The sequence below is a fragment of the Centruroides vittatus genome, unplaced genomic scaffold (assembly GCF_030686945.1).
Source record: "Centruroides vittatus isolate TY-2023 unplaced genomic scaffold, ASM3068694v2 scaffold_1014, whole genome shotgun sequence".
NCBI lineage: Eukaryota > Metazoa > Arthropoda > Arachnida > Scorpiones > Buthidae > Centruroides > Centruroides vittatus.
Genome location: NW_027122665.1, coordinates 155,376 through 183,039, shown reverse-complemented (window position 1 = coordinate 183,039; position 27,664 = coordinate 155,376). Strand labels below are relative to the sequence as shown.

At 34.8% G+C, this 27,664-nt stretch overlaps 1 protein-coding gene, 1 non-coding gene and 1 pseudogene across 3 annotated transcripts; 2 read left to right on the top strand and 1 right to left on the bottom strand.

Moving 5' to 3' along the window:
* Nucleotides 1-1,455: 1,455 nt before the first annotated feature.
* On the bottom strand, nucleotides 1,456-1,527 carry TRNAW-CCA (transfer RNA tryptophan (anticodon CCA)). Its single transcript has one exon. It is a non-coding gene; the product is annotated as a tRNA-Trp (tRNA).
* A 488-nt stretch (nucleotides 1,528-2,015) lies between these two features.
* On the top strand, nucleotides 2,016-2,471 carry LOC136986158 (leukocyte elastase inhibitor A pseudogene; annotated as a pseudogene).
* Nucleotides 2,472-3,953: 1,482 nt separating this feature from the next.
* Nucleotides 3,954-26,970, top strand: LOC136986134 (replication factor C subunit 4). Of its 2 annotated transcripts, none has more exons than XM_067283602.1 (12): nucleotides 3,954-4,107; nucleotides 7,400-7,510; nucleotides 10,394-10,472; nucleotides 11,445-11,524; nucleotides 13,538-13,654; nucleotides 18,828-18,897; nucleotides 19,881-19,954; nucleotides 21,000-21,120; nucleotides 26,231-26,356; nucleotides 26,438-26,518; nucleotides 26,595-26,711; nucleotides 26,783-26,970. In XM_067283602.1, the coding sequence occupies exons 2-12, from the start codon at nucleotides 7,404-7,406 to the stop codon at nucleotides 26,822-26,824; spliced, it is 1,014 nt and encodes a 337-aa protein (XP_067139703.1). In that variant the 5' UTR covers nucleotides 3,954-4,107; nucleotides 7,400-7,403; the 3' UTR covers nucleotides 26,825-26,970. The 2 variants fall into 2 exon arrangements, with proteins under 2 accessions (XP_067139703.1, XP_067139702.1); XM_067283601.1 differs by having other exon boundaries at nucleotides 26,776-26,970.
* Nucleotides 26,971-27,664: the final 694 nt, after the last annotated feature.

Below are 27,664 nucleotides of genomic sequence, written 5' to 3'. Positions count from 1 at the left end.
TTCGTCAATGCAACTTTTACGGTCACAAGCACTGATGAACTCACACATTCTTGTTACACGTACGATTAGCTCAACTAAAAATAAAAGAGTTTATTTCAGTTCAAAAACGCAAATAATCCACTACTCTAACAACTTTATGTTTTGTGTAGTCGCAAAAATATTTCATTTTTCCTTTATATTCGCAAGAAATCGATCATTCTAACTCGACGTGTTAACGATCAGAATAACCAACTTGGAAATGTTTCTCGAAATAGACACAAATATGGCTTTAACGACTTCGTCTATAATATTTCTGCCATTAAGTTGCTCGTGATTTCTGTCAAAATAATCCGCGATGGACTACTACTTGTAATACTAACCGGCCATTGATTTAGGCTACTTGTATAATACGGTCGACCCATTGAGACGTTGGTGTTTCATTTCCGCTTACACAGCAAACGATGTAATTTCACGCGGCGAACTTTTAGCGTTCGATGTTATTCAAGTCATTTCTGGTGTTACGTTCACTGTAAAATCGATCCCGTTGTCCATCGAAAGCTGAAGGCTACGCTTTGCAGGTTAAGCGTTTGCCGTCAACGAAATTTTGTGGCGGCAGTAAGGCTATTCGAAACGAACGAAAGCTTCGACAGATACTGTAGAGGAATCCAGCTGAGAAAAATTCTATCGGACGAAAATGTCGCAAAAAGAATTTATTATGGCCTACATGGTAACAAAAATCTTGTTAAACGTAAATAGAAAATTGATAAATATAGAGAGCCACTGTGACCGTAGGTGTTTTTCGGGAGCTCTCTACAAATGGCAAAAATACGGGAAAATAATCATTAAGTGAAACAAAAGTAAACACGATTCAATCCTTTGTAGAATATACGAGCACTTTCATTTATACGCTAATCGCACTCAGATAAAAGAACACATATTTAAAGGTATAGTTAAGTAATATTTGAAACGATGGAAAACGCTAATACAGTTCAAATAGTAGGTAGGTAAAAGATTGGCCGTGATTAAACGGCAAGCAGGCCGCAGAAGGTCAAATTTTTTAGGAATTATTATACTGTAGCATTTGACACCCGAAACAATGATATAACCACGAAACACGCCATTCGTATTACATCTAACAATAACAAAATAGTCAGAGTGGTTTCATTTAAAAAATTCCATTTCCTTTCGAAACAATAAATAAATAAAATAAATAGAGTGCCGATGTCGAAACCAACGCGATTTATTGCATATTAGAAAGCTTGCTTTCTTCAATTTATGATGACACGTACAACTTTACGTACAGTTGATAAATTTCGGTAATTGGCTAAAAACTCAATAATCGGCGATCGCTCGCAGCCAACGCCATCGTCGAACAATTCACTTCGTAATCACTTGAATAACAGAACTTTGAATTATTTAATATACTCGCACCGTCAGAGTAAGAAAAAAAAAAAGAAACGAAAGCATGGACGACGATGAGCCGGACGTGATTCGAACACGCAACCTTCTGATCTGGAGTCAGACGCGCTACCATTGCGCCACCGGCCCACGTACCCGTTACGCTTTACTTGCTTTCTCTGTCTTCAATCGAAACGAATTTCAGTTACAAGCTTTTCGCATAGCGTGCTTTTCAATTATACATTATGCACTTGTCCGAGTTTTGCGTTTTTCTGTCAACTGCGCGTGTAACTGTGTGATCGTTAATTGAGTTTCGGTATTGATTCGAATGATATTGCACAGCTGGAAATTTAGGAGATAATGTCGTTGTTTATAATTATTATTTAATAGTTTGGAGGAGGGCCGTAATTCAATTTCAGCAGAGACTATACATTTCGCTAAAGTGGGTGATGTGGAAGTATAATCTCACAGTTTTCGAATTCATATGCAGAGCAAGCTTGCGTGACATTTAGATACTGTGAGCTTTCAGCAGCAACTTTGCTACCGACAGGGATATCCATGCCGAACGGGTCAGTGGATAGGGGCCAGTCTAAAGCTGGATCACTGGTTTATTATCATACTTAATCGCATTAAACTAAATGACGCGACTAAAAGAAATTGAGAATAAACGGAGTTCAAATAACGTGGATAGTTTATGCGATGGTTCAGTTAAAAGTAACGTACGAAAATTACACGTCTTGTTACCGAATTTTAAATTGGAAAGTGCAATAAATTTAAAAGCTGTACTGTCGAAAATGGGCATAACAGATTTATTAGATCCAAGCAAAGCAGATTTGTCTGGTATCAGTAATAAGAGAGATTTATATGTTGACGAGGTTATACATAATGCATTTATATATGTGAATGAAGAAGGAACCGAAGCAGCAGCAGTAACTGCAATTGGGGTTGAAAAATGTAGCCTTCAAATCATACCGAAATTCAAAGCAGATCATCTTTTCCTATATTTAGTTGTTGATCATAAATATAACAATGTTCTATTCATTGGATCATTAAAATCGCCACATTCAGGAAAAGAAGTTCGTGATGAATTATAAATCATAATTACTTCTATTATGGTTTCAAGACTGCCATGTAATATTGGACATATTGTGGAATGAATTGCTCCAAAATGCATTCCACAATAAAATATATGGGGATACTATAGATTACTATCTATGGAATTTCGGCACTTTGAATATATATCTGAACTGAGGGGACCGAGACGAGTTCAACGATACTCTACTTTTGGACCGGAGGCAAAAAATAAGAAAGTTATCATACTTTTTTCGGCGATCGCAGGATGATCGGGAGTCTCGTCGCTCTCTCCGCTAAGCCTATCGCGTGTTTAACAGGCAGTCCGGCAAGTTGGCCATATATACCTTCATCAGAGGCAGGTGTCGATTCATGAGCACACTGATCGTCTGCAGTTGGAGTTAAGCCCTTTTCGCACACCCTCGCTAGTCGACCTCGGGGACTACGGCCCCTCAGTCTCGTTATTGCTTGCGGTCGGCTAGTACTACGAGCCGACCGCGCTTTCGCGATCGGTAGTCGCGATGCTTGAACAAGGGAAAAAAGGAAGTGGCGTTCGACTGTTCGTGCTCCCGGCGGACTCCCCCGGGAGGGGAGCAGCCGATTGTTTAACGTCACTAGTTATTGATTCACGGTAGTTCCTGAACAAAAGAAATAAAAGGAAGTGGCGTTCGACTGTTCGTGCAATTTCTTGCCTTTCAGAGTTTGTTTTTCTTTTAAGCTCTGTGTCTCCTTGCTTCGATATAGTAAATATGTCTGATTTAAACCACGATGTCAGAGCAATAATACAAATAACAATGAACGGTCAGACAAAAAGTAGCTCCAAAGACTATAAATCATCCCGGCACTGCTTTACTTTAACATACTGTATAGTGTTTTATGGGTATCACTGGGTTGCCCTTGAGAAGTCCTTTCCAACTATATACGACTTCTACATTTTGATTTGGCTTTTCGACGAGTATAGGCCGACATTGTATTAAGTTTTTTTAATTTTTAACTTTAACACCATATATATTTACCATAACTATTCCACACTAATGTTTTGTGTACGCAATAAATAAATATTAACTAGTGTTGTAAATTGCAACTCAAACGAGCGTCGTAGCTTCTCCGAGTCAAATTGTATACTAAACGGAAAGTATGTGACGCTGCGAAACGATCTCAAAATGGCGGCGCTTCTCCCTCCGCCGCGCGGGATGCGTCACAGTCCCCATTCAACGTAATGAATTCTTTCATCCTTTAACTATCGAGTGGTGTAATTAAATTTTGGATGTAGATGATAGATATGTAGCTGCAATGCCAAACTGTATCCCCCGATTTTGTTATCATCAGTTTTCTGAATTGCTTCCCACTACGGAAGCAAATTTAAAGACGTATTCACGTCAAAAAATTACTACTTTTTCCTCTCTTATTTATTAATTTTTTTTGGCTAAGTTTGGGCGAGAAAAGTTTAAAAATTTAGTTCTCTCATTTTCCGTTCGGCGTCGCTTCATTTTTTCCATGCGGAAGTTAGTGGAGTAAATTGCGCGGGAAAAGTCTCGTTGCCGGAGACTGGAAATTTGGTTTTGATAATAGTATCGCCGGAAAAATAACATAAAACTTCCGCGAAAAGTACAGAGATCCATCGTAATTATTGCTTAGTGATTGACGAAAGAATTAGCGGTAAGAATTTATAAAGTAAATTGCGTGTAGAAGACGTACAGGTACGGTGCAAGCCACTTATAGATGGAATGTTTTCGGGTATATTTAAATAAACGGTTAATGTTACCTTTGGTTCCAAGATGGCGGCTCGTTTGATTCCAACAAGGAATCCACTACTTGACCTCACAAGCACTTCGTAGTGAAGCAGGTGTTCATGCATTATTGTGCTTTCCTCGTAAGTTGCTTTAATAAGATCCTTTGCAGCAGTGGCGTGCCGTGACATTTGATGATAAGGAAGCTGTGTTTCTGTAAGAAGTCGACTTACAGGAGCAATCAATTAATTGCGCGTCAGGGTCGTTCGTATTCGTTTGTTCGATAAGCCAGTAAAAACCGTATACTTCTTTAAATGTATTTTCAATAGATTATCTGACGTACTTAATAAATAAGAAAATTCAATATAATTACCTCCGTTATTAGATTCAATAAATTTCCTATGCCCTCTAAATGCCAATTCTTGCTTTGAGAAAAAACATATAACATCTATTAATTTAGATATATCTATTAATTGTAATTATCTCGTTATAATTTTCAATATTTATTTTATATTGTCTACCAATGTTAAATTCTATTCCTCTTTGATTTCCAAATTGCTTCAATTTTACGAAAGAATCGTCATTCGTCATAAATTTTATCGTCAAAATGTCGAAATTCTTTTGTCACCGTATTTATATTTAATTTAGGCATTGGTCTTTCTCTTTTAATAATGTTTTCTCTTTCATTATATGGTTTTGAGCCAAAACTTTTTTAAAATAAATTTTTGAATCACTAGCCACGATATAAGGGCTAAAATTAAAATTATAAAAAAAAACTTACTTGGTTAAACAAAATGCGTGATGAATACACATACCTAGTACAAAAAATTCTTCAATTGTACGAATATACTTTTAATGAAACTTATAATTAAATATAACTTTGTGAAGAAACGTACATAAAAATAACAAAATATTCTTTACTTTTTAAATCTTAAAACAATCCACTTAGTGAAATGGCTCCCTACCAGTGGCTAATGAATGGAATCGGAGACGGTCTAGGTAGGTGTGTGCGTGCCAAATCCCGAGGGTGCCGATACCGGTCAATGTCAAATGCCTCTTTTGTTGCAGTCACTAGTATATATCAAAGGACGCGACAGGGCTGTTGTAGGTTTTAAACGTTTCTCGCCATAGCTGTAAAAATCTAAATATGTTAAACTTAACAGATTGTCCGTCGTTTGTTTTCTAACTAATTCGTTCTGGGACCGAGTGTTCACTGGAAATTTTCAAAATTTACAACTTTTCGGTCACTCTCATTGAACTGGAAAAATTTCTGTTTTTATTACATCTAATATTACGAAGAGATCAGACCCCACTGTACTCGGCAAGAGATTGGTTCGGTTAAGCTTCTGTTTAAGTAAAATTTCGGCTCTTTCAGCAGGGTTTTATTTATGTTTTTAATTCCCTAATTGCTTAATTATTTAACTACTTCTTAAATAGAAATAAGTCGAAACCGGTTACTTTGTACTCGAATATCTGTAGTCTTGGGAAAGAAGTGGAAAGAAATTTTTACGACAATTGAATACATAAATCGTAAATTTAAGGAAAATAAATTCTAGAGCTTTTTTTGTACCATTGTACATCTTATTCATTAAATTTGGTTGTAAATGATGCTGCCAAAGTAACAGTTAATTTTTTAACACTGTACTAGAATTGTACACGTTTTTTCTGCATCCCTTTACAGATGGGACGTACTAAATCGTAATATCACCAGTTTAACATTGAAATCTGTAAGTAATATAAGGTGGGAGAGCAGAATAAACACAGAATAAATATATCAAATATTTTAATGGATTTTTTTTAAAACTCCTGTCAACTATACAGAACTATCATAAAAACGTGCCAGTAAATTTCCTATCGGTTGGGTTAAGTTATAAATTTAGTCTAGGGTGGGCAACCTTTTTTATAACATTGGCCAGAATAAATTTTACGTTTTTTTTTTGTGGGCCGTAGTAGTTAATTGATGCCTTCTTATGACTTGTAATTTTTTTAGTCTGCAAATATGAAATAAATAAATAAAAAGTTAATTACTACATTTATTTCTCTTATCGTTTTCGAAAATTACAAAGAATTGGAAAAATAACTATTAATTAGTTATTTTTCCAATTTTTTATTTAATTCCAATTAGTTATTTAATAATCTATTAAAGATCTAGCGGGCCGGATAGAAACTTTTTGCGAGCCGTAGCTGGTCCGCGAGCCGGGGGTTGCGCATTGTTGATCTAGTCTGCTCATGATTCACATAATCGGGCGAGGGCGGCCGAATATCTAGCAGGCAGGCAGCTAACAGCCCACAACCGGTCCAGGATATAAAATTAGAAGCTTTATGTGTGAAGCATCCACCAGCTAAACCGGGTGATGTTGGTGCTCTGTAAAGTGCATGCCCCAATGCCTATAATCTGGCTGCTTGGAAGTTGACAGGCAGGTGGCTGATAGCTTAGAACCGGTCCGGGATATAAAATTAGATGCTTTATGCTTGTGTTGCTTCTACCAGCTAAACCGGGTGAGGTTGGTGCTCTGTAAACCGCATGTGCCAATGCCTATATAATCTGGCTGATTGGAACTGACCCGGTTTCGACATTCCTTCCATCACCGAATTATTCGAATATACAATAGCAATCTTATCGTTTTTTTTCACATGTAGTATAGAAATTTGTAAAAGATACATAATGCAGTTATAATAAAATATTAATTTTAATTAATGCAAAGTACGTTAAAATATGAACGTTTATATTTTATAAAATACAAGAGGTCATTGGAAGGTGGAATCGGCGCTTCCATCGCTTCCAATGACGGCACGCCACTGCTTTGCAGTGTTCCTGTATTGCAGAAGTAGAACAGTTGCGCCAGTCTTAAGTGTCAGTCGACAACAAAGGCAAATGCTGAATGTGTGGAGCTACTGTAATATATACATATACAGATTTTGTTGAAACTTTGTTTAGCTGTAATTTTTCTTAGCATTACATTTATAAACATCAAATTTAATAAATTAATTTTATTTATCTTTCGAAAACTTATATCTACCCAAGAATTAGAATGAATCTGCATTTGTAGAAATTGCATACATTGACTCCTATAATATGTCTGTTTTCTTCTTTGAATTCTAAAATTTGTATTTAAACTTCCATTTATTATCCATAAATATATTAAGCGTAATAAAAGAATCAAATGTCATTTTTATTATTAGAAATTTAGAAGTTATTTCATAAAAATAAATATTTTTAGAAATATGGAAGCCTTTCTTAAGAAGCAGAAATCTAAACCCAGCTCTTCCAAAGACGTTCCTTCTCAACCTATCGTAAGAAAATCTGTATTGAAGCCATGGGTAGAAAAATAGTAAGTAATACATAATTTTAATACATTACAGTAATTTTAATATATGCTAATAATTTTTTTGTGTAAATTACCAGCCAAAACACTGATAATGATGTGGTTTCTCTTGTCAGCATCTCATCTGACATTAGTCAAATGTATTTATTAGTGAGATCTTTTTTCAATCTCGTCGAATTTAATTTTGTACAAATAACTAAAATACTTCATCTTGCATAACATTGTAGAAATTGGTGGTGTTTTGTGCATCCGCTTCTTGTGAAATTCAATCTGTTTGGGATGATCTGTCTTATTTAGTGCTTACAGATGTGCCTGGTATGTCTTTAACCAGTTGTTTGCGGAGTACTGCTATTGGAGTAACTGGTTTTCGTTAAACTGTTGCGGAGTACTCCAGTTGGAGTAAGTGTCAATTTTTTTTTGTAATTAACTAGTTGGTGGCGATTTAAGCACTGATTGGCTTTTATCTACATAGACTAAGTCTGTTTCAACGAATAAGATATTTGTTACCACCCCGTATTTTTAAATTTAGGCACAAAACTCCTCCATTCCATGTTAAGTCTATGGGAGACCCTTCTTTTGTTCATTTGACAATAAAATCCTAGTTAGCATGCCCGTTAAGTTCTAATTGGTATATTATAGCTAAATACCTAGCTCCTTAAATTGCTCTATTAAATTAGCTCTTTGACCAATACGCATCGACTTGGGTTTGTGGGGTGGGAACTTTCTTGGAAAAAGTTATACCAACTTCGAGCTACATTGTCAGCTACAAACGTAAACAAACAATTATAAATCGTTATTCTTATCTAGTTTTAGCATGAATTTAATAAATTTTTATGTATATTTATCCTATTTAACAAATAAGCTTGTTTTTTAAACCATTCCGCCATAAATCTTTCAAAAAACAAAGTACTTCCGGTTATGGTGGTACTTCCGTGATACATAAGATATACATGTATAGTCGTTAATATAATAAAGTAATAATCGCTTATTATAGTCTACGATTAGTACAATAGTTTAAATAATGTATAAATAGAGTCAAATACACATCATCAATAATAAAAGTGTATTAACCTAGATTTAGAAAAACCACCACCCCCCCACGCAGATCGGCGTTATAATCTAAAGGCCTACGTTGATTTAGAAAGCTGCAGTTTTTTTTATTTGACAGAAAATAGACATGTCTAAGTAACATATGTAACAAATTAATGGAATATTTATAAAAAAAACGATTTTTTAAAATATTTTAAAATCTTAAATTTTATTAATTTTTTTAAACATACGTAATATTTTGAAGTTAACAATCGTAAAGTGTAATATGTAAGTGATAGAAAACTGAAAACAGATAAAATCTACTACAATTTTTAAGCGAGATATCGCAAATTGAAAAACCACTTTAAAAACCACAAAACCTGTACACAACAGCGGTGTTGTTTCGGATTATCGAGTGCACTGCTTACAGGTTAAAGAATTTGTTTCCATTAGATGAGCTCACTTTGGGTCTTGATTTTTTGCTGTGGCAGAGTCATGCTCTTCCTTATTTTCTCAGTGGTTATTTTGTCTTTGTATATTGAAGTTGTGTTTTCGTGGTGACTGTAACATCATCTCCATAAACATTGCACCACAGTGTATTTTGATAGAACTTAATTAAATTCACCAGGATATAGACTTAGGTAGCTTTGAAGAGTGTTGGTTTTTACTTTTTCAACCAATATTAACTGAAAAATAGAGAGGTTGCAGCCGACGATTTCACCGTGAAAACACAAATGTCTGACGTTCGTGTTTTCGTGATAAAAATGTTTGTCGCAACCTCTCTATTACATTCTTCCAAGACAGAGTTGTAGACTGAAATTATCAAATGGCAATAGATCGAAGCCTAAAAATCATTAAATCGTTAGGAAAAAGTGGAATTTTTTCTTTATTTATTGTCTTAAATGTTACCTTTTCACTAAATTAAGCAAAAAGCAAATTATAAATACTAAATACAAAATTTCATCCTGTGGGCACCAAAAAGGCTTTTTTATTAATCCCTTTGTGTATTTGGCCAGGCTCATGATGGAGTTTAGGGTGGTGAGGGATGGATTGGACTTGACGTATCTGGGACGGACCACCCCAAAAAGTTCCCAAAGCTCAGATTCGATTTCGGGTTTCCCAGAGTGATAGGACATCATCCTAACTGCTCAGCCATCTGGCATACCCGTATAAGATTTAAGTATACTCTATAATGTTCTTAATGACAAATTTTTCAGAATGTATCCTAATTATAAAGTGGCAACAATTTATATTTATTGTAAGTAATACTTATTTTCTCTGCTTCAGAATCTTAATATTTGATATTCTTTATGCACACCAATATTTCAATTCTTCCTCTCTCTATTTTTGTCGTCGGCAGAAGCGCATTAAATTTCAAACCTGTATGTGTCGCATATCGCTTTGATTGTCTCGATTCAAGGGTGATCCAGCAATCAGAAAATGCGAGTAAAGTTACTTCTGATAAATCTAGGATGTGCTAAAGTGTAAAATTTTTCCATAGGCTTGATAGTTTCGGTAGGAATTTCAGAAATGGATGATGGTTGCTGTGGCGGCTAGGAAGCCGAGACAAAGTTGTGCCTGTTTGATTTGCAAATTCTTTTTTGTTTTTTTTTTCTTGATTTTAATACATTTGACTCAACTTTCCTAAGCAAATTTTGAACTAATGACAAACAATTTCAACTTATTCCTGAAGATTATTTTAAAAATCATTAAAATGGCTTAATAAATTGTTTTAAATTTCTTAGTTTTTACTATAATTACATTTAAAACATTATAAAATTTATTATTGTAAATAGTTCTTTATGAAAGATAGAAAGTTTACGGTAATGACGAGTTTAAATACAGTTATTGATTATTTAGTCGTCCCAGGACTGTGGATGAAGTTGCGTATCAAGACGAAGTTGTGGCCGTACTCAAGAAGATTTTAACGGGAGCAGATGTGAGTTTAAAAAGCATTTGTTTTCTGTTTTGTATCTTAAAATTAAATAAAATTTCTATTATAATTATATACAGATTAAAGATCTGAATGCACACTTGATGCCAAACTGTATAAAATGAGTTCAAATAGACTGTTTTTTGGCATTGTAAACACTAAATATAAAAAAACATCTTACCGCTGGGATATTTAAATTTCTTTACTGTTTTTTCGGCTCTATTTATGGCGCAAATCAGCATTCATCTCCACCAAAAAATTTGCAAGTTTGAGTATGGAATGTTTGTGTTTGTCGAGTGAATGCCAGTCTATGCTAGGTTTGTAAACTGTTCACATGCTATAGTAGAAAGGTTCTTAAACTTCATCTGTACACAATTTAATAAAAATATTTGCAGAATGCTTTTGGTGAAACTTTACATGACATCATGTTGAATCTAGCAAGTTTGTAAAACACATTAAATACAAAATTAGTATTCAAATAAACATTACAGCATTTTTTTTTTTTTTTTTTTTTTTGTAAAATGTTATTGGCACATCTTTTGCTATTTGTATTTAATTTACATGTGATAGGAACATTCATAGGATGGCACACATTGACAATATGTATCTTGAATATTATCAACATAATAGCGAGGTTGAGGCCGAAGTTTTAAATGCGAAAATGTGTGTGTCTGACGTTCAGCGCCGCTTTTCCGTAAGCCTAGAAGTTTGACAATGGTGTTTGGAAAGTCAGTGGAATCATGCTCGACATTCCAAACGCCATTGTCAAACTTCTAGGCTTACAAGAAAGCGGCGTTGAACGTCTGATGTACACGTTTTCACATTTAAAACTTCGGCCTCAACCTTGCTAATAAAGCCATTGTATCATATTTCTTTGTGTTGTTACTTGAAAACTGCACACATTTATCTAATATTCTTTTATATTTCTTGAAGCTGCACATTTTCTTTTTAATTTATTTCGCTTTTCTCTTTCTTTAGTTACCAAATTTATTATTTTATGGCCCACCAGGTACGGGAAAAACATCGACAATTTTAGCATTAGCTCATGAAATGTTTGGGTAAGTAACATATTTCTTTTTTGTAATTATCTGGCAAAATTATATTCTATTCCTGAAAAATGAAATGTATAAGTTTATAAAATTGTTAAATTTTCCCAGTTATGATAGAGAAAAACTTTAAAAGGAAGAAAAATACTCAAACAGATACTTTTCCTAATGTTTATTTACCTCATTCCAAACCATAGAATATTTCAAAATGAATACTACCATTTTAAATTACTGTGATTATGTTAATTATTATCTGAGAAGTATGCGCCATACATCAATTGATAGAATAACCATACAAATTTCATCTTCCATTTGCATTCAGATGTCTCATCGTCTATTGCCTCTAGGAAGCACCATAAACCAAACTGGCAAATACACAGCAGAGAAGGTATTTTGTATTCTACAGTTAGCAAAGTTGGAATCGCTCTCATTGTGCAACAAGAATAATCTGCAGGAGCCATAGAATTGTGTCCACTGAGAGTAGAGTGACTACTGTAGCAACTATAGGAAGAATTTGAATATGTCATATGTATACTGTGTGAAATGATGTGCATTCTGAGAAATTGTAATGGGCAAACGTTAGGTTTGAAAGGTTTTCTGGTGTTCTAATGTACGTTATGACATTCTTGAATAATAACGAACATAATTATTAAAATGGTAGCTTTTTTTTTTTTTTTTTTTTGAAGATCCTGTATTTTAATTATTTCCAACCTATGGACTCCAAGTAGGCCTTTTCATCTCCATTATTGTTAGGCTTATAATAAGGTGGCCAAGTAGTGAAGAACAATCTAACATTTAGGTCCGATTGCTCGTAAAGACTTGAAATTCAATTCATATGAAGTCAAATGTAAGAATTCAACTTGGATTTGAATGAGAATCCTTGTAATAGCAAGCCGATATCCTGCCATTCTAGGTCTTCCAACCGTCGATACAGATTGTGTTTTGGTCTTCTTTTATAAACTGCTTCATAAGAATCTTGTAAGAATTGCAAAATAGTTGAAATAAATGAAAATGTTGCAAATGTTTTGATTATATTTTTTTTAATGTGAAAGATATGAGCTTAAGTGTTTACTTTCCTTTTAATTTTTTAAATCCTTTGTTTAAAAAGTTTTAATGCTTGTTTGAAAACAAAAAAATACATTGATTATTGATATATACCTAGCAATAATTGGGGGTGCAATTTTCAAATTGCATACCTATAAATTCCCACTTGCATCTGCGTTCTTTCTTAATCTTGAGAATGAGATAGATGAAAGTTGAGACCAGATGTGAAAAGCTTAAGGAATGGAGACCCCAATTAACTATAAACAAACTTCCAGTCCAGACTGGAAGTCTTGTTATTTCAAATTAAACATTTTTTCCAGAACAGATATAGATGACTATCAGAAAAAGTATGATGCACAGGGCCAAGACACTACTAAAATCAAGAGCATATATTTCAAATTAAATTAATTAAAAATTACAGGAATTGTGATGTCACAATAATTTTGTTGATAAGTTTTTAGTTGAAATTTAGCAAATTTGTATTATAATCTATACATATGTATATATTACAGGAGTAGAATTTGACTTGTCACAGATTTAAGGTTGAAAATGTTTGTCAAACTTTACATTTTACTAAAATTATTTACTGGAAATTTCAGGTTTTCGTTGAATAGTGTTTCTTATTTAAAAGGAGACTTTTATATCCACAATTTTACTTCAGTTTCAACCACAATCAAAATATAAAATTAAAAAGAAACTTCATCTCAGCTCGGGTGACCCATTTCTCGCCAGTATGGGAAAATGAAAATATTGATAGAGTGCATCCAATTTCCTTTATTTTAAAACGTGGTGTACTATCAGTCTCTGTCGTTCTGTATATGTAAATGTTAGATTGTTATTTTAATTGAAGAACAAAATATATCTAGTGTATTTTAAAATAAATTTTATACGGTATCTAACACACACAAGAAATCGGTATAAAAATTATATCTGTGTTCATAAAATAATAAATTATTTATATACGTATATTTTATTTTACAGTGATATGTATCGCGACAGAATCCTCGAATTAAATGCTTCCGACGAACGTGGAATCCAAGTAATTAGAGATAAAGTTAAAAGTTTTTCTCAGAGAACGGCCAGTGGCGTTCGACCGGAGTGAGTAATTATTTACAAAATTAGTTCTTAGACATATAATAAGCTGTATATAAATATAATTAAAATAAGTTCAAATTAACTTTAAAGTGTTTTGCTAAACTTAAGTATCTCAAATGATAAAAATTATAGACTGTGTTTGAGAAAGATCTACATTATTATTAAATTTCATTAAAACTAAAGTGTTTTGTCAAAATGCAGTTTGCGATTTAAAAAAATTAATTCAAAATGTTTTTTTTTTATTACAAAAATTAATACAAAAGCTAAAGTTGTTTCGCTTGCATTTGGTGAACCTAAACACGTGCTCCTTTAGTTATACGAAGAATGTGATTGATAACTGATTTCTGCCTGGTATTGTTTAGCATTTCCTGTGAAACATTGGAGATTGCAATGGTTAACCTTTCTTTCAAAACAATAACATTAGGAACCCGTGTTTGGTACACAATGTCTTTCACGTATTCCCACAAAAGAATTTCGGTGGGGTTGTCGGGTAATCGAGAAGCCTGGTGTATTTCTCTCCCATGGCCAATCCCTCACCCAGGAAACACAATGTCAAGCAAATCATTTAGGCATTATAAAACTTTTTGAGTTAATCTATCTTTCACCACAAACTGCATTTCGATATACCACCTTATTTTTTTCAAATGGAATTTTATAATATGTAAATTTTTCTTCGACATCCCATATATGTGTTGAGCTCTATATACAAGTTTGAAAGTTTGGTGATGACAATGTTGTCTTATGTTTAATAGTTCAGATACTGAAGGTTTCTCCATTTAATATTTATGAGGAAGTTCCATTCAAGACTCAAATTTTTTTGTATAATAATCTGAATCTGGAGAAACTATATTGTAGTAGAGGGCTTTGACACTGCTCACTCACTCCATAGACTTTGTTCCCAATCCCAATATATAGACTATTTGTAAAAAAAATTTTGTGACGATTCATTGATTCCTGGTGCCACCATTTCTATTTTTATTTACTTTTTTGCGTATATAGTGTATCATATGTATTATATTGCTTAGATAAAAAGGCAGCAGGATGTTTATAGAGTTGCAGAGTTATCTATTAATATAAATAAGAGAGGCCAAATTTTAATTTTTTATCAGAAGAGTGCCACACATAGCCCCTACCCTATTGTGCAATGATTTTGAAATAATTTGTGGCCCTCCACAAGTGACATGGAATTTGGTGGTTGTCTCCACCAGATACTTGCTGATGTGTGTGATTTGGGCTGCAGCTTGGCACATTCTCAACCTATAGGTATATATACTGCTTGCTCCATGGCTGTGTTCACTTATTTAGAAATCTTGTGACAATTCGTCAGTTTCAGTGCCGCCATTTCTTTCTTATTTTGTGATGGAAAAAAGTGTCGCAATGATTTTAAACCAAATATTTTATATACGTATAGTGGATATCTCTTGTCTTCTTCCCTGTTCTGTGACATGTAAATGTAGAAAAAAATCGAACACATACCTGTTTGCATATTATATTCTATAGTACATGTGCATTTATTTCTCTTCTATCCAAGTTTATCTTTTAAGATTTCTTGGTATTCATCAACAGTGTAATATCAGCTGAAACACATCTAGTTGATTGAAAAATTTCATTTTTACTTGATTTGATACTGTTGTGAGCCCAGAGGAGTGTTGGAGAAAGTTGATCTACTCCATCTGGCAACAGGTCATTGACCGACTCACTTGTCAAAAATGGCGGTTATGTTTTGTTACACGAGTGGAGGAGAGATGAGATGGGGTCGACGAAAAGGCATAGACAACAAACAGTAACTTTTCACCAAAAACCAACAACGGTGCGTTATCAGATATAATTACAATTTTTCACAAACGTTTTTGAACATAAAAGTTCTTCATCAGGTGAAAAAAACGGACAACTTATAAAAAACATTCGATGGAACAGATTTTCGAAAGAGCCGTGCGCAAGATTCGAAATGTTACTCGTGCGAATGTCGTCACCGCTGCGCATGGGCGGAAGTGGAAACTTTCCTGTAATGTCATCTGTCATATATGAGCATTTGCCATGCGACGGATAACGATAACTCCTCTTTGCCGTTGATACATTTTTTATCTCGGGCGGTTTTATGTATGTGTACTGCCTCCATCCATCTCAAACGGTGTATAAGGGGTGTGGTGTGGATGATCCTGGCCTCGTCAAACCTTGGCTGAATATCCGGATCTGTGGCGTAACGTGCCAAAGCGGTTGTACATCTTTGGTGACGGATGTCTGCTTTATGCTCTTTAATTCTTGCTCCTAGCGATCTTTTAGTGGAGCCGATGTACCATAAGTCTTCGTCACACCTGCTGCCTTTCAGCGGGATGGCATACACTCCCGGTAGCTTGTCTTGATTGGGGGGATCTTTGGCATTCCGTAGCATCTGATATATATTCGGGCATCTTTTATAGGTGATGCTGACTTGTTTCTTCTTGGCAACTTCCAGATATAGCTTCCTTAAATATGGATTGTAGGTGAGCAGAATGCTGTCTTTATGCTCTGTTGTTACCTGCTCATGCTGGTTGGTATGCGTTGACAGTTGGTAATTCCCCCATTTTTTGGTTAATTTACTTATAAGGTTGTAGTACCCATGGCTTTGAGCAATACTGCGTAACCTGTTAATCTCTTTCTGCAGAGCGTGCTTTGTTGAGGAATGGGTGTACGCCCGTTTGACTAAGGTGTTGAATGCTGCTAGTTTGTACTGTATGGGGTCACAGGAGCCTATGGGGATGTACAATTGGTCTGCAAGCGGTTTCCTGTACACTTCTGTGAGGATGGAGATTCCTTTAACCATGATACTAAGATCAAGAAAATGAACATGCGTGTCATTCGCCTGTTCCAGGCCCAGAGTTACGCCATAGCTGTTGTTATTAAATGAGTCGACAAATGCCGCTATGTCCGGCTTGCTCTTCCACAAGATGAGTATGTCATCCATGTACCTCTTATAGAGCTGTATGTTGTGGAGGTGGTTAGGAAGGATTTTCTCTTCGAGTTGCCGTATTACGAGCTCGCACAAATCCCCTGCTACCGGGCTCCCCATTGGTACACCCCTCTCTTGTTTGTAGACTGTACCTCCTGCAGAGCGTGCCTTGTAGAGGTACAGTCTACAAACAAGAGAGGGGTGTACCAATGGGGAGCCCGGTAGCAGGGGATTTGTGCGAGCTCGTAATACGGCAACTCGAAGAGAAAATCCTTCCTAACCACCTCCACAACATACAGCTCTATAAGAGGTACATGGATGACATACTCATCTTGTGGAAGAGCAAGCCGGACATAGCGGCATTTGTCGACTCATTTAATAACAACAGCTATGGCGTAACTCTGGGCCTGGAACAGGCGAATGACACGCATGTTCATTTTCTTGATCTTAGTATCATGGTTAAAGGAATCTCCATCCTCACAGAAGTGTACAGGAAACCGCTTGCAGACCAATTGTACATCCCCATAGGCTCCTGTGACCCCATACAGTACAAACTAGCAGCATTCAACACCTTAGTCAAACGGGCGTACACCCATTCCTCAACAAAGCACGCTCTGCAGAAAGAGATTAACAGGTTACGCAGTATTGCTCAAAGCCATGGGTACTACAACCTTATAAGTAAATTAACCAAAAAATGGGGGAATTACCAACTGTCAACGCATACCAACCAGCATGAGCAGGTAACAACAGAGCATAAAGACAGCATTCTGCTCACCTACAATCCATATTTAAGGAAGCTATATCTGGAAGTTGCCAAGAAGAAACAAGTCAGCATCACCTATAAAAGATGCCCGAATATATATCAGATGCTACGGAATGCCAAAGATCCCCCCAATCAAGACAAGCTACCGGGAGTGTATGCCATCCCGCTGAAAGGCAGCAGGTGTGACGAAGACTTATGGTACATCGGCTCCACTAAAAGATCGCTAGGAGCAAGAATTAAAGAGCATAAAGCAGACATCCGTCACCAAAGATGTACAACCGCTTTGGCACGTTACGCCACAGATCCGGATATTCAGCCAAGGTTTGACGAGGCCAGGATCATCCACACCACACCCCTTATACACCGTTTGAGATGGATGGAGGCAGTACACATACATAAAACCGCCCGAGATAAAAAATGTATCAACGGCAAAGAGGAGTTATCGTTATCCATCGCATGGCAAATGCTCATATATGACGGATGACATTACAGGAAAGTTTCCACTTCCGCCCATGCGCAGCGGTGACGACATCCGCACGAGTAACATTTCGAATCTTGCGCACGGCTCTTTCGAAAATCTGTTCCATCGAACGTTTTTTATAAGTTGTCCGTTTTTTCACCTGATGAAGAACTTTTATGTTCGAAAACGTTTGTGAAAAATTGTAATTATATCTGATAATGCACCGTTGTTGGTTTTTGGTGAGAAGTTACTGTTTATTTAGCGCGGTGTGCGATTGATGAGTAAAGCATAGACAACAGTTGAGTAAAGACACCAGTTATAACAACGAACAAGATTTATTAAAAGTAAAACTTTAAGCTACAATTCTAACTCTCGGTTATGCATAGGGAGAGCTCAAGAGAGAGAGTTTACATAGATCATTTCATACCTCTTTTCAAGTTCTGTAGATGTCGGAATATCACTAGGTCAAATGTATATAATTCAAAAGGCATTAGGTCCACTGGTCCAGTTAGGCACTAGGTCAAATTTTTCATGACTCCGGCGAACAAATAATTAGTGGTTTGACCACAACATGCTCATTTGTCAGATCGAAAGAGGCTCCCCCGAGGGGGGAAGAACGCTAGATTCACTGTGGGAACTAAGTCGCAAGATCGTTGTCGGACAGAAGAAAATGATGAATTCGGATGTTGAGTGTACAATTTACGATGTTACAAAATATAAAATTTCCCACGAATTCTGTTGTTCACTTCTAAAAATTTAATTTAATTTTTGTTTAGTTTTCCAAATTAATTAGATAAAGTCTCGAATTTCACACTATTTTATACTTGATTATAATTTCCTTTGAAAGTTTGCATTGCTAATTTTCAAGGAAACCATTTACTCAAACTTGATTTCATCCAATAAAAGTAAAAGTTCTTAAATTCCACTTTTATCTTGTCAAATGAATTGACAATTCAGATTTACTAAATGCTTTTTATTATTGTTCTCAATATATTAAATTAATAAGCATTATTTTTTTTAACAGTGGAAGACCTTGCCCGGCATTTAAAATTATAATTCTCGACGAAGCAGATGCCATGACCACCAGTGCGCAGGTTAATATAATTTTATGCTATATATTAATTTGTATTATATTCTGAAATTTTTGTGTACTTTAAGAAAAATATTGGTATGTATCATTATCAAAATATACTTTCGAGTTATTTATATTAGTAAGGATAAGGATACATTTTTACAAATTTCTAATTCATAGGTTATTTAAAAATACAGTGTGTCTCACTCGGGGCTGACTCTTTATGTTTACCTGTTCCACAGTTATTTGCAATTTTAAAGTCAAGCTGTAAAAGGCTGAATATATCTTAATGTCAAACAAATCCACATTACAAAAGGTGTTGATGTTGAAAGTGCCTGTCTAACAGGCACAATCTTCTGGGCTCTTTTATTACGCGTCTAACACCTAAAAGGATCAGTTTCACATAAATCCTATCGAGAGACACCCCCTTTAACAGATTATCCATGCATTGCATTGTCATATTTCGTCGATTCAGTCCTAAAATCCTAAAGCATATTTTATTTGAATTGACTTGATAAAGTTTGTTATTTTTTACATATTTCCTGACAACATACTGTAAATTGTGATATACAATTCCACTTTTTAATAAAATACCAAAAAATCTGATATACAAGTGATAGAAATAACATATACCTCATCCGTATTTCAGTGCTGCATCCAATGAATGAAGTCTGTTGCTTTCATGATGCCGCATTGAATTCAAACAAAACTTACGGGACAATGTTGCTAACCTTAAAACTGATTCACTGTATTTTTCGTTATCTATAAATAACTTAAGAGACTGAATGGAAAAATATTCTTTATTCCATAAACATAGACTCAAAAACAACGATCCGATTTTTCAGATCACATCATAATGGATAACAGAAAATATAAATATATTTTAAATGTTAAATTTGCCAAAAGAATTATTAAATTCCACAATTGAATATTGTGTTTAATTAATATTTCACTTTGTTTCATTTTTAATTGATTGAAATAAGATTTCTTTTTTATAAATTTTAGGCAGCATTAAGAAGAACCATGGAAAAAGAATCGAAGTCGACTCGTTTCTGTCTGTTGTGTAATTATATTAGCAGGTAAATGCAGTTTATTTCTTTTTACATGTCTTCATATTTTCAAAGTTTTTCATTCTAAACGGAGCATTCGTGAGCACGGAGATTCTTTTCTTTTATACCCATTGTGGACTCGGCTGAATCCACAATGGGTATAAAAGAAAAGGATCACTGCAAATACCTTGATGTAGAGTAGCCTGTCCGTCAGTGTCGACAAACTTGTCGACCATTTACGGATTTGCCATGGTTCTGCAAATTCAATAATGCACAACGTGCCCAACTATAGAAAAGTGTACGCAAAACAGGTACCTAAACTTTTCGCCGAGCACCAAAAAGGAGAGCGAATGGTAATGTGCCTCCAACATCTTCAGCATTATTCCCATCATAGAGAGGCCTTCTTGGACCTAATTGTGACTGTGGGTGAAACTGTACGTATCCCAATCTAAGCAGCGAACCAAAGTGGAAACATACTGGATCCCCAGGAAGCAGGAGGCAGAGTGACTGCTTTTCAGCCAAAGCTCATCATGATGATTTTTGACCCTCAAAGTCCACTTCTTTGCAAGGCAATCTCATCTTTCTCCACGTTACAAAATCTGAAAAAACCAACTGCGTGAGGCCAAAATGCCAGGACTTCTAAATGAAGGCATAATTTTAAGACAATTTTAGACCTCATATGGCCAAACACACCTTAGGTACCTTGAAGACGACAAGACAGAATGTCCTCAAACACCCACATGCAACCCCGATTCATCACCCTGCGACCACCATATCTTTGCAGGAACCTTTAAATCAGACGACGACACACGAGGGGGTCGTGGAATGGGTTTGCAAGTAGCCAAGCCATTTTTATTTTTACAAGGAAATAAATAAAAAATTTTGTTTAGTGGTGGGATACTGTTGAGTGGCATATTTTAAAAAATATTAAATGATATGCTTAAAAAAAAGTAATTTTGGTTTCATTTTGACTGAACAAAGTATTGCATTATATTGTTATAATTGTACAGCACATAGCAATAATACAATTTGACTTTTTGAATTAATTCACATGTAATTTTTTTTTCTTTATCAGGATAATCGAGCCCTTGACTTCAAGATGTTCAAAATTCCGTTTCAAACCACTGCATAAAGACATATTAATAAGCCAGTTAAAAAAGATATGTGCAAGCGAAGATGTTAAAATGTCAGATAAAGTAAGATACTTTTAATTTATTAGTTTTATAACAATTTTTTGTTCTTATTCACTATATACAGTAGAGAGTTTATCTGAATACCGGTTATCCGAACGCTTTCCAGTTGGACTGTGTCGTGCTGAATCGAACTTTTTTGATACTAGATTTACTTCTAAAGTATAATTTTTATATTTTTCAATATATTTATTTTGTTTGTACAAAATAAAGAAATAATTTTTAACGATACAATAGCCTCGATTATTATTATAAAAATTTTCATTGGACTTAAAATCGACAAAAATTCAACACGAAGCGACACGTAACGGAGAAAAATTTCGACATTGGACAGGTTAATTTATTTTTTGTATGTAATCGGTTATCCGAAAAATCAGTTATCCAACCAACCCCAGTTCCCAATTGATTCGGATAAATGACTCTCTACTGTATTTTTTCAATTAGATTATCTGACTCAATTGGGGACTGGGGTTGGTCGGATAACCGAAAAGTATGAAAAAATACATTATTAGTATAGTATATTAGTATATCCCATGTAATTAGTATACAGTGGTGCCTCGTATAATGGACGCTGGAAACAGTGGACTTTCTGTTTGGCTGTTACGTGACTCGAGCAACGGACTGGCTGCGCACAACGGACTTTCTGTTTGGCCATTAGGGGCCTCCATAAATTACGTAAGAGCAATTTCGGCCATTTTAGACCCCCATCCACCCCTGTGTAAGAAACCGTAATATTTTCTTTGATCCCCCTCCCCTTTCCTATCTTACATAATATTTAGGCATAATTTAAAAAAAGATTTTAACAAAACAAATTTTTTTATGAAACCCTAAAAACCTTAGGTCCAAAATATATAATTATTAATTAGTTAATTAATATGTACTATTATTTATAAAGACTTTGTGAACAAATTTAAAAATATAAAAATTTAATCAATTTGAATGAACAATTTATTTTAAGAACTTTATTTTTTAATTATCAACAATCTTTTCGTTATTATTATCGTTAATCAACATCATAATAATCATTTTTATATTAATTTTAATTTTCACAAAAGGATGCAAAAAACTTTGACAGATCAACTAGCTACTACACATGTAAACAGAAACGTCATACAAAACAAAACAAGAGAGAGAAACCACCACACTGCCTTTCTCCCATGATGAAAAATGTGTAGAGCATGAGTCTGCTAGTGTTGTTATTCTATCACGTCACACGAGATGGCATTGGTACAACAAGTGTTCTTAATAGAAACCGTCAAATTGAAGCCAAATTCAAAACTCCACCACTCAACGAGATCAAAAAATAAAAATAAGAATACAGTAATACCTCGACTTACGCGAACCCGGAGTTACGCGACTTTCAAATCTTGTCGATTCGTCTTTTGTTTGAATGCCACGCAACTCTTCATTACTCACTCCCCCCCACACTATTGTTCAGCTTACATGTTCGGACATGTCGCGTGGAATCGATGCAGAGCTACAATTTATTTTGTGTTATTTATTTCTGTGTTTGTTATATTTACGGAGACTTGAGTGACTGTTCAATTGAAGAGAGTTCAATTGAAAAGGGGTTACAAATTTTAGAAAATATAGACTCCAACGAAGAGCACATTTCTTCTACAAAACGAGAAATAAAAAAATTATTAGGATGCTACGAGAAAGTTTTGCGGGAGAAAAACAAACTTTGAGCCGTCATATGAATTTGTTCGATTTTATGAAGCCTTCTACATAAAAATAACTTCGTTTTACGACTTTAATAATATAATTTGTTATACATGTGTATTATCTACGATTTTATTAAACATTTTTTCTAAATGATTATTTTCTTTAGTCTCCGGCCCCAATTAAAAATAAATTGTATGTATTTATGTGCGAAATTATACCCCGACTTACGCGAATTTGACTTATGCGGTTATCACTCGGTCCCACCTATCGCATAAGTTTGGGGTATTACTGTATTACGTAAGACGAGATCTATTACCCCCTACCCCTGAGTAAGAAATCATAAGAAATCCTTGACCCCCACCCACCACAAAATACCTTATGTAATTTATGGACGACCCCTTACGTGACTCGAGCAACGAACTGGCTGCGAACAACGGACTTTCCGGCATAATTGGCGACTGCTCCATGGGTGCGTTCTTTAATAGCGGTTGCTCTGCGTCTCTGCTACTACGGGAGTGCGCTGCTGTTTGTAGGCATTTAGGAACGACGGTGAAAGAAAGAAAGATGGTAGCGCTCACACTATCGATAGTATCGTGATGGCAGAATCTATAATTCTAAAATATGAGCTTTTAAAGGCAAAATAATGGTCCCAATTGTAAAATTTAACCATAAAATGGATTATTTGTTGAAAGAGCATTCAAAATAGCCACGAAAAAAATTAGAATGCTGGCTACCATTCGAAAAAAATTTGAAAAGACACTTACATCACCGCGTGCACTAACTCGCGCTTTCACAATTTTTAAATTTTCATTCATAAAACCACATAATGAACCCGGAAACGAAACTTTCTGAGCCACGGAGGATGCCATGTTGCTTTCCACCGTAAACTACTAGTACAAGCGGTCGTTTTTGCTGTTTGATGGCACGCACTCCCACCGGAATTTAGGAACACGTTCCGCCGGAATTTTTAAACGGATGTCACTCGCGCAGAGTTACGCGGCGGAATAAAAGAATGCACCCCATGTTCATTTTTTTATGATACAGTACAGTTATTTTATGCTGCGGAACGAATTAGATGTTTTAACATGTATTTCTATGGGAAAATGCGTTTCGTATAACGGACGTGCACCTGGAACGGATTAAGTACGTTATATGAGGCACCACTGTATTAGTATATCGCTATTAACCTATTTCGTGTTGCATTTTCATCAATGTTAAACCTAAAAAATTTTTTTTTAATAATGATCATCGCTATTGTGTCGTTAAAAATTATTTATTTTACACAAACTAAATAGAAAAATAAAACAAAAATAGAAAATCAAGCCTGGGCCGTGTTCAGTAATGCAGAACACCTAAGTTAGAATTCTGAGTGGCTTAGTGGGCGGAGCTAAGAAGAGATAAAGGAAGCTAATGGTGGGAGGAGTCAAACAGTAGTTAGAAATGAGTTCAACATCGTAGCATAAGTAGACTTAGCGAGAATTCTGAGTTACTGAACACGGCCCTGGTTTAAAATACTGGCCTCCCTTTCATGGTCAAGCCAGTGTTGCCAGCTAAAACATGCAAAACTTTAACAAAAATAATATTAAAGTAGCCAAGACATAGCCAAATATTTTTTATCACTAGCAGACATTTGAATTTGCCGACTAGAATGCGGTCGGTTAACCGATGTGACGATTGATTGGGGGTCGGATAATCGATGCTCTACTGTATATTGAAATTGTGCACTGATACAAGCTGCTTGATGATGGATAAAAATAATGGAGTCCCATAGAACTATAATGGAGATGAAAAATTCATAACTGCCCATACCTTTTCTATGTTTAGATACACATTTATCATTGTTAGATCTAGACTATACCATATAGATCTACACACACTACAGGGTTATTACAAATGGATCATTGGGTTTTGAAGTCCCATAAGTTCCAAAATATCATGCCAGGTCGTCCGTGCCAGACACGAAATGAAAGAGAAACTCTCCAAATTTGAAGCACGAATGTGAAAATGTCTCCCACACCACGCCAGATTGGACACTGCAGTAACAATGACTTCGTGCCATGTAGACATTCTCCCAAATCTCCAGACCTCACACAGTGTAATTTTCTGTTTTGGGGGGTATGCAAAGGCCACCATTTGTGTCACCATCACCCACATCTTTGGCAGATCACCAGAACCACATTACTGCCGAAACTATGACCGAGGGCAAAATGGACTAACGTTTGGATGTGTCGTGTTACCAAAGGAACACACAGAACATCTGTAAGCCTATAACACAAACTTGGAGTTTCTAGTTCTTTTAATGCAGTGTTTCTCAAACTTTTTTGTCTGGTGGCACACTGAAATTATTAAATAAAATTCACGGCACCCCTATTATTATTTGCTTTTTTACGGTTAGTAAAGATATGAAGGATGAAAAGTCTTTGAAAAAAATAAAAGTTTTTTAAAGTAAGTTTATTTCCAAACAATACAAAAATATTCAAACAAAAGTTATTATTATATCTGGTGATAAAATGAGCTCTGAATTTTTGATGATTTACTAGTGCTAATTGATTCCTTAGCTTTGCTACCAGTAACCACTTCTTGATCATTAGAATCTTCACCGTTTTCTTTTTTTAATGAAAAAAATTATTCATAATATTGAACGACATAATTCACTTCAATATTTTATTATAAAATTTAATTACAAGTTAATAATTTATTCGTTCTTGTTGTAAAGAAGAAAAATATTTGTATAGGATGCTTTCTCGTTATTGTCTGAACATATAACGATAATAAAAACAACTACTTACTGCATTCAACGCATTTATATTGCACTTCTACTCGCTGCAGGAACAGAAGAACAGACAACTAGTAACTAGTTCGTTTTTTTTTAAATAGTATTTACGTATCGCCAATTACCGAGTCACTGAGACAAGTGGCGACGTAACAAGATTAGTAGAAAAAACCAATAATCATTTTTTATAATCGTTTTAATTATTTATTTAATTTAATACTTTAATTCCATTATTTTAAGTAATTTTAATTTAATTATTTAAAAATTTCGCGGCACCCTTGTGGCGTACTTGCGGCACCCGCTTTGAGAACCACTGTTTTAATGTATCACTCGGATTGTTGTGTCGAAAATAGTTGCTTGAAATCCTATGATTTATTTAATAACCTTGTAGGACATCTGCTCGGAATGCATATCCATCATTAAGATGCATATATACATATAAGCATCTGATAAACAAATATTTGTGTATAAATAACCATTACTAAATTTTCTTGATATAATTCCACATTTAAATTTACTTACTGCAGTTTAGAACTAGAGATAGGTGACATCATCTGGCAAATTGACAAATGTTTGTATAATACAGACTGTAGAGTATACAAGGAAATAACAGACATTGTTTTATCTTCATATAATAAGCATAACTGTTTAATTTGCATTTCGCAAAATCGTATTTAGGTTATGGAAGAACTCATTAAAATTTCCGAAGGCGATTTAAGAAAAGCCATCACCCTACTGCAGAGTGCTCACAGGTTAAAAGGACAGAATGACATCACATTGGAAGATATCGGAGAAATTGCAGGGGTAAATATATTTTCGTAATTGTCACGTAGTTAATTTTGTGATTAACGTATTAAATATTCGTTGCCTTATTATAAATCCTAGACTGTTCCGACAGAGTTACTAGATGGTCTGTACGACGCATGTTTGACGGATTCGTACGAAAAACTGGAATCTTACGTTATGGTTTGTTCTGCTTTATTTTGTTAAATAATGCATAATTACGGCTCGTTACAGACAGGAATATTTTAATTTTCTGCAGGATATAATTTACGAAGGATATTCGGTCATTCAGTTAATCAGTCAACTACACGACTACATTCTCTTTCGTAAAGACTTAAATGGAAATCAAAAATCCGAAATCATCGAAAAACTCGCAGTAAGTTAAATAATTCTTTTATGACAAAATAACGGTTTTATCAATAATACGACAAATTTTAAAGATTTCAGAACACTGTCTTCTGGAAGGTGCGGACGAATTTCTTCAATTGATGGACGTGTGTACGGTCGTAATGCAACAGTTATGCCATCCAAGTTAAACCGTAAAATATTACCGTATTTGTACATTAAGATATGGCATTTATTTTTTATGCGAAATATATAACAGAACAATTAATAAAGATTTAAAAATTTTTTAATTGCTTTACTTTTCTTCTCTTCTCAACCACCTTTGAACCATTGTGCAAGATTATGGGCACAATCATCTGCCGTTTTCTTCCACCGTTACCAGGTGGCAAGGTAAGTAAAACTTTTGGCAAAGTGTGACGAGAGAATTCTGTGAACGGGGAGGAAAGTGTTCGGAATATTACTACTAATAATCGGCTAAAATTGATTATAGCCTAATTGTTATTTTTTATTGCGCTTAAACAATACATATTTTTCCATTATTAAACTTCAAGTTCTGTTATAAATACAAACTTTAAATGCTTAAACGGAAAACACGATGAATCATTTTTACTTTATACCATTACATATATAATAATTTAATGTTTAAATATATGTTATGTCAAAACATTATCATATTAATAATGGTTTCTGACTACACAAAAAATGTCTATTTAAAAGCTCTTAAGAATTTTTACTTAAAGATTTTACACCGATGCTATTCTACTAAGAATTAAAACATTCCAAATCCACGCTTTCGCACAGTTTTGGCCATCGCGTTTGCACGATAGTTTCGCGAGAATTTTTATTGTCCATTTTCTATTTGGGCTACAGTTTTAACATATTTAATATGATATGTTAACCGTAAAAACAAGTAAAACTTACCTCCTTTTACAAGGGATTTTGTAATTTTTTGTTCTCTCTCTGAAAATTTCATTCTTCTGTTCA

Coding starts and splice junctions, on each gene's coding strand:
- LOC136986134 (XM_067283601.1), top strand. CDS start 7,404: ATGGAAGCCTTTCTTAAGAAGCAGAAATCTAAACCCAGCTCTTCCAAA. Junction 18,898..19,880: donor CCATGACCACCAGTGCGCAG/GTTAATATAATT, acceptor TATAAATTTTAG/GCAGCATTAAGAAGAACCAT. Junction 21,121..26,230: donor ATGTTAAAATGTCAGATAAA/GTAAGATACTTT, acceptor AATCGTATTTAG/GTTATGGAAGAACTCATTAA.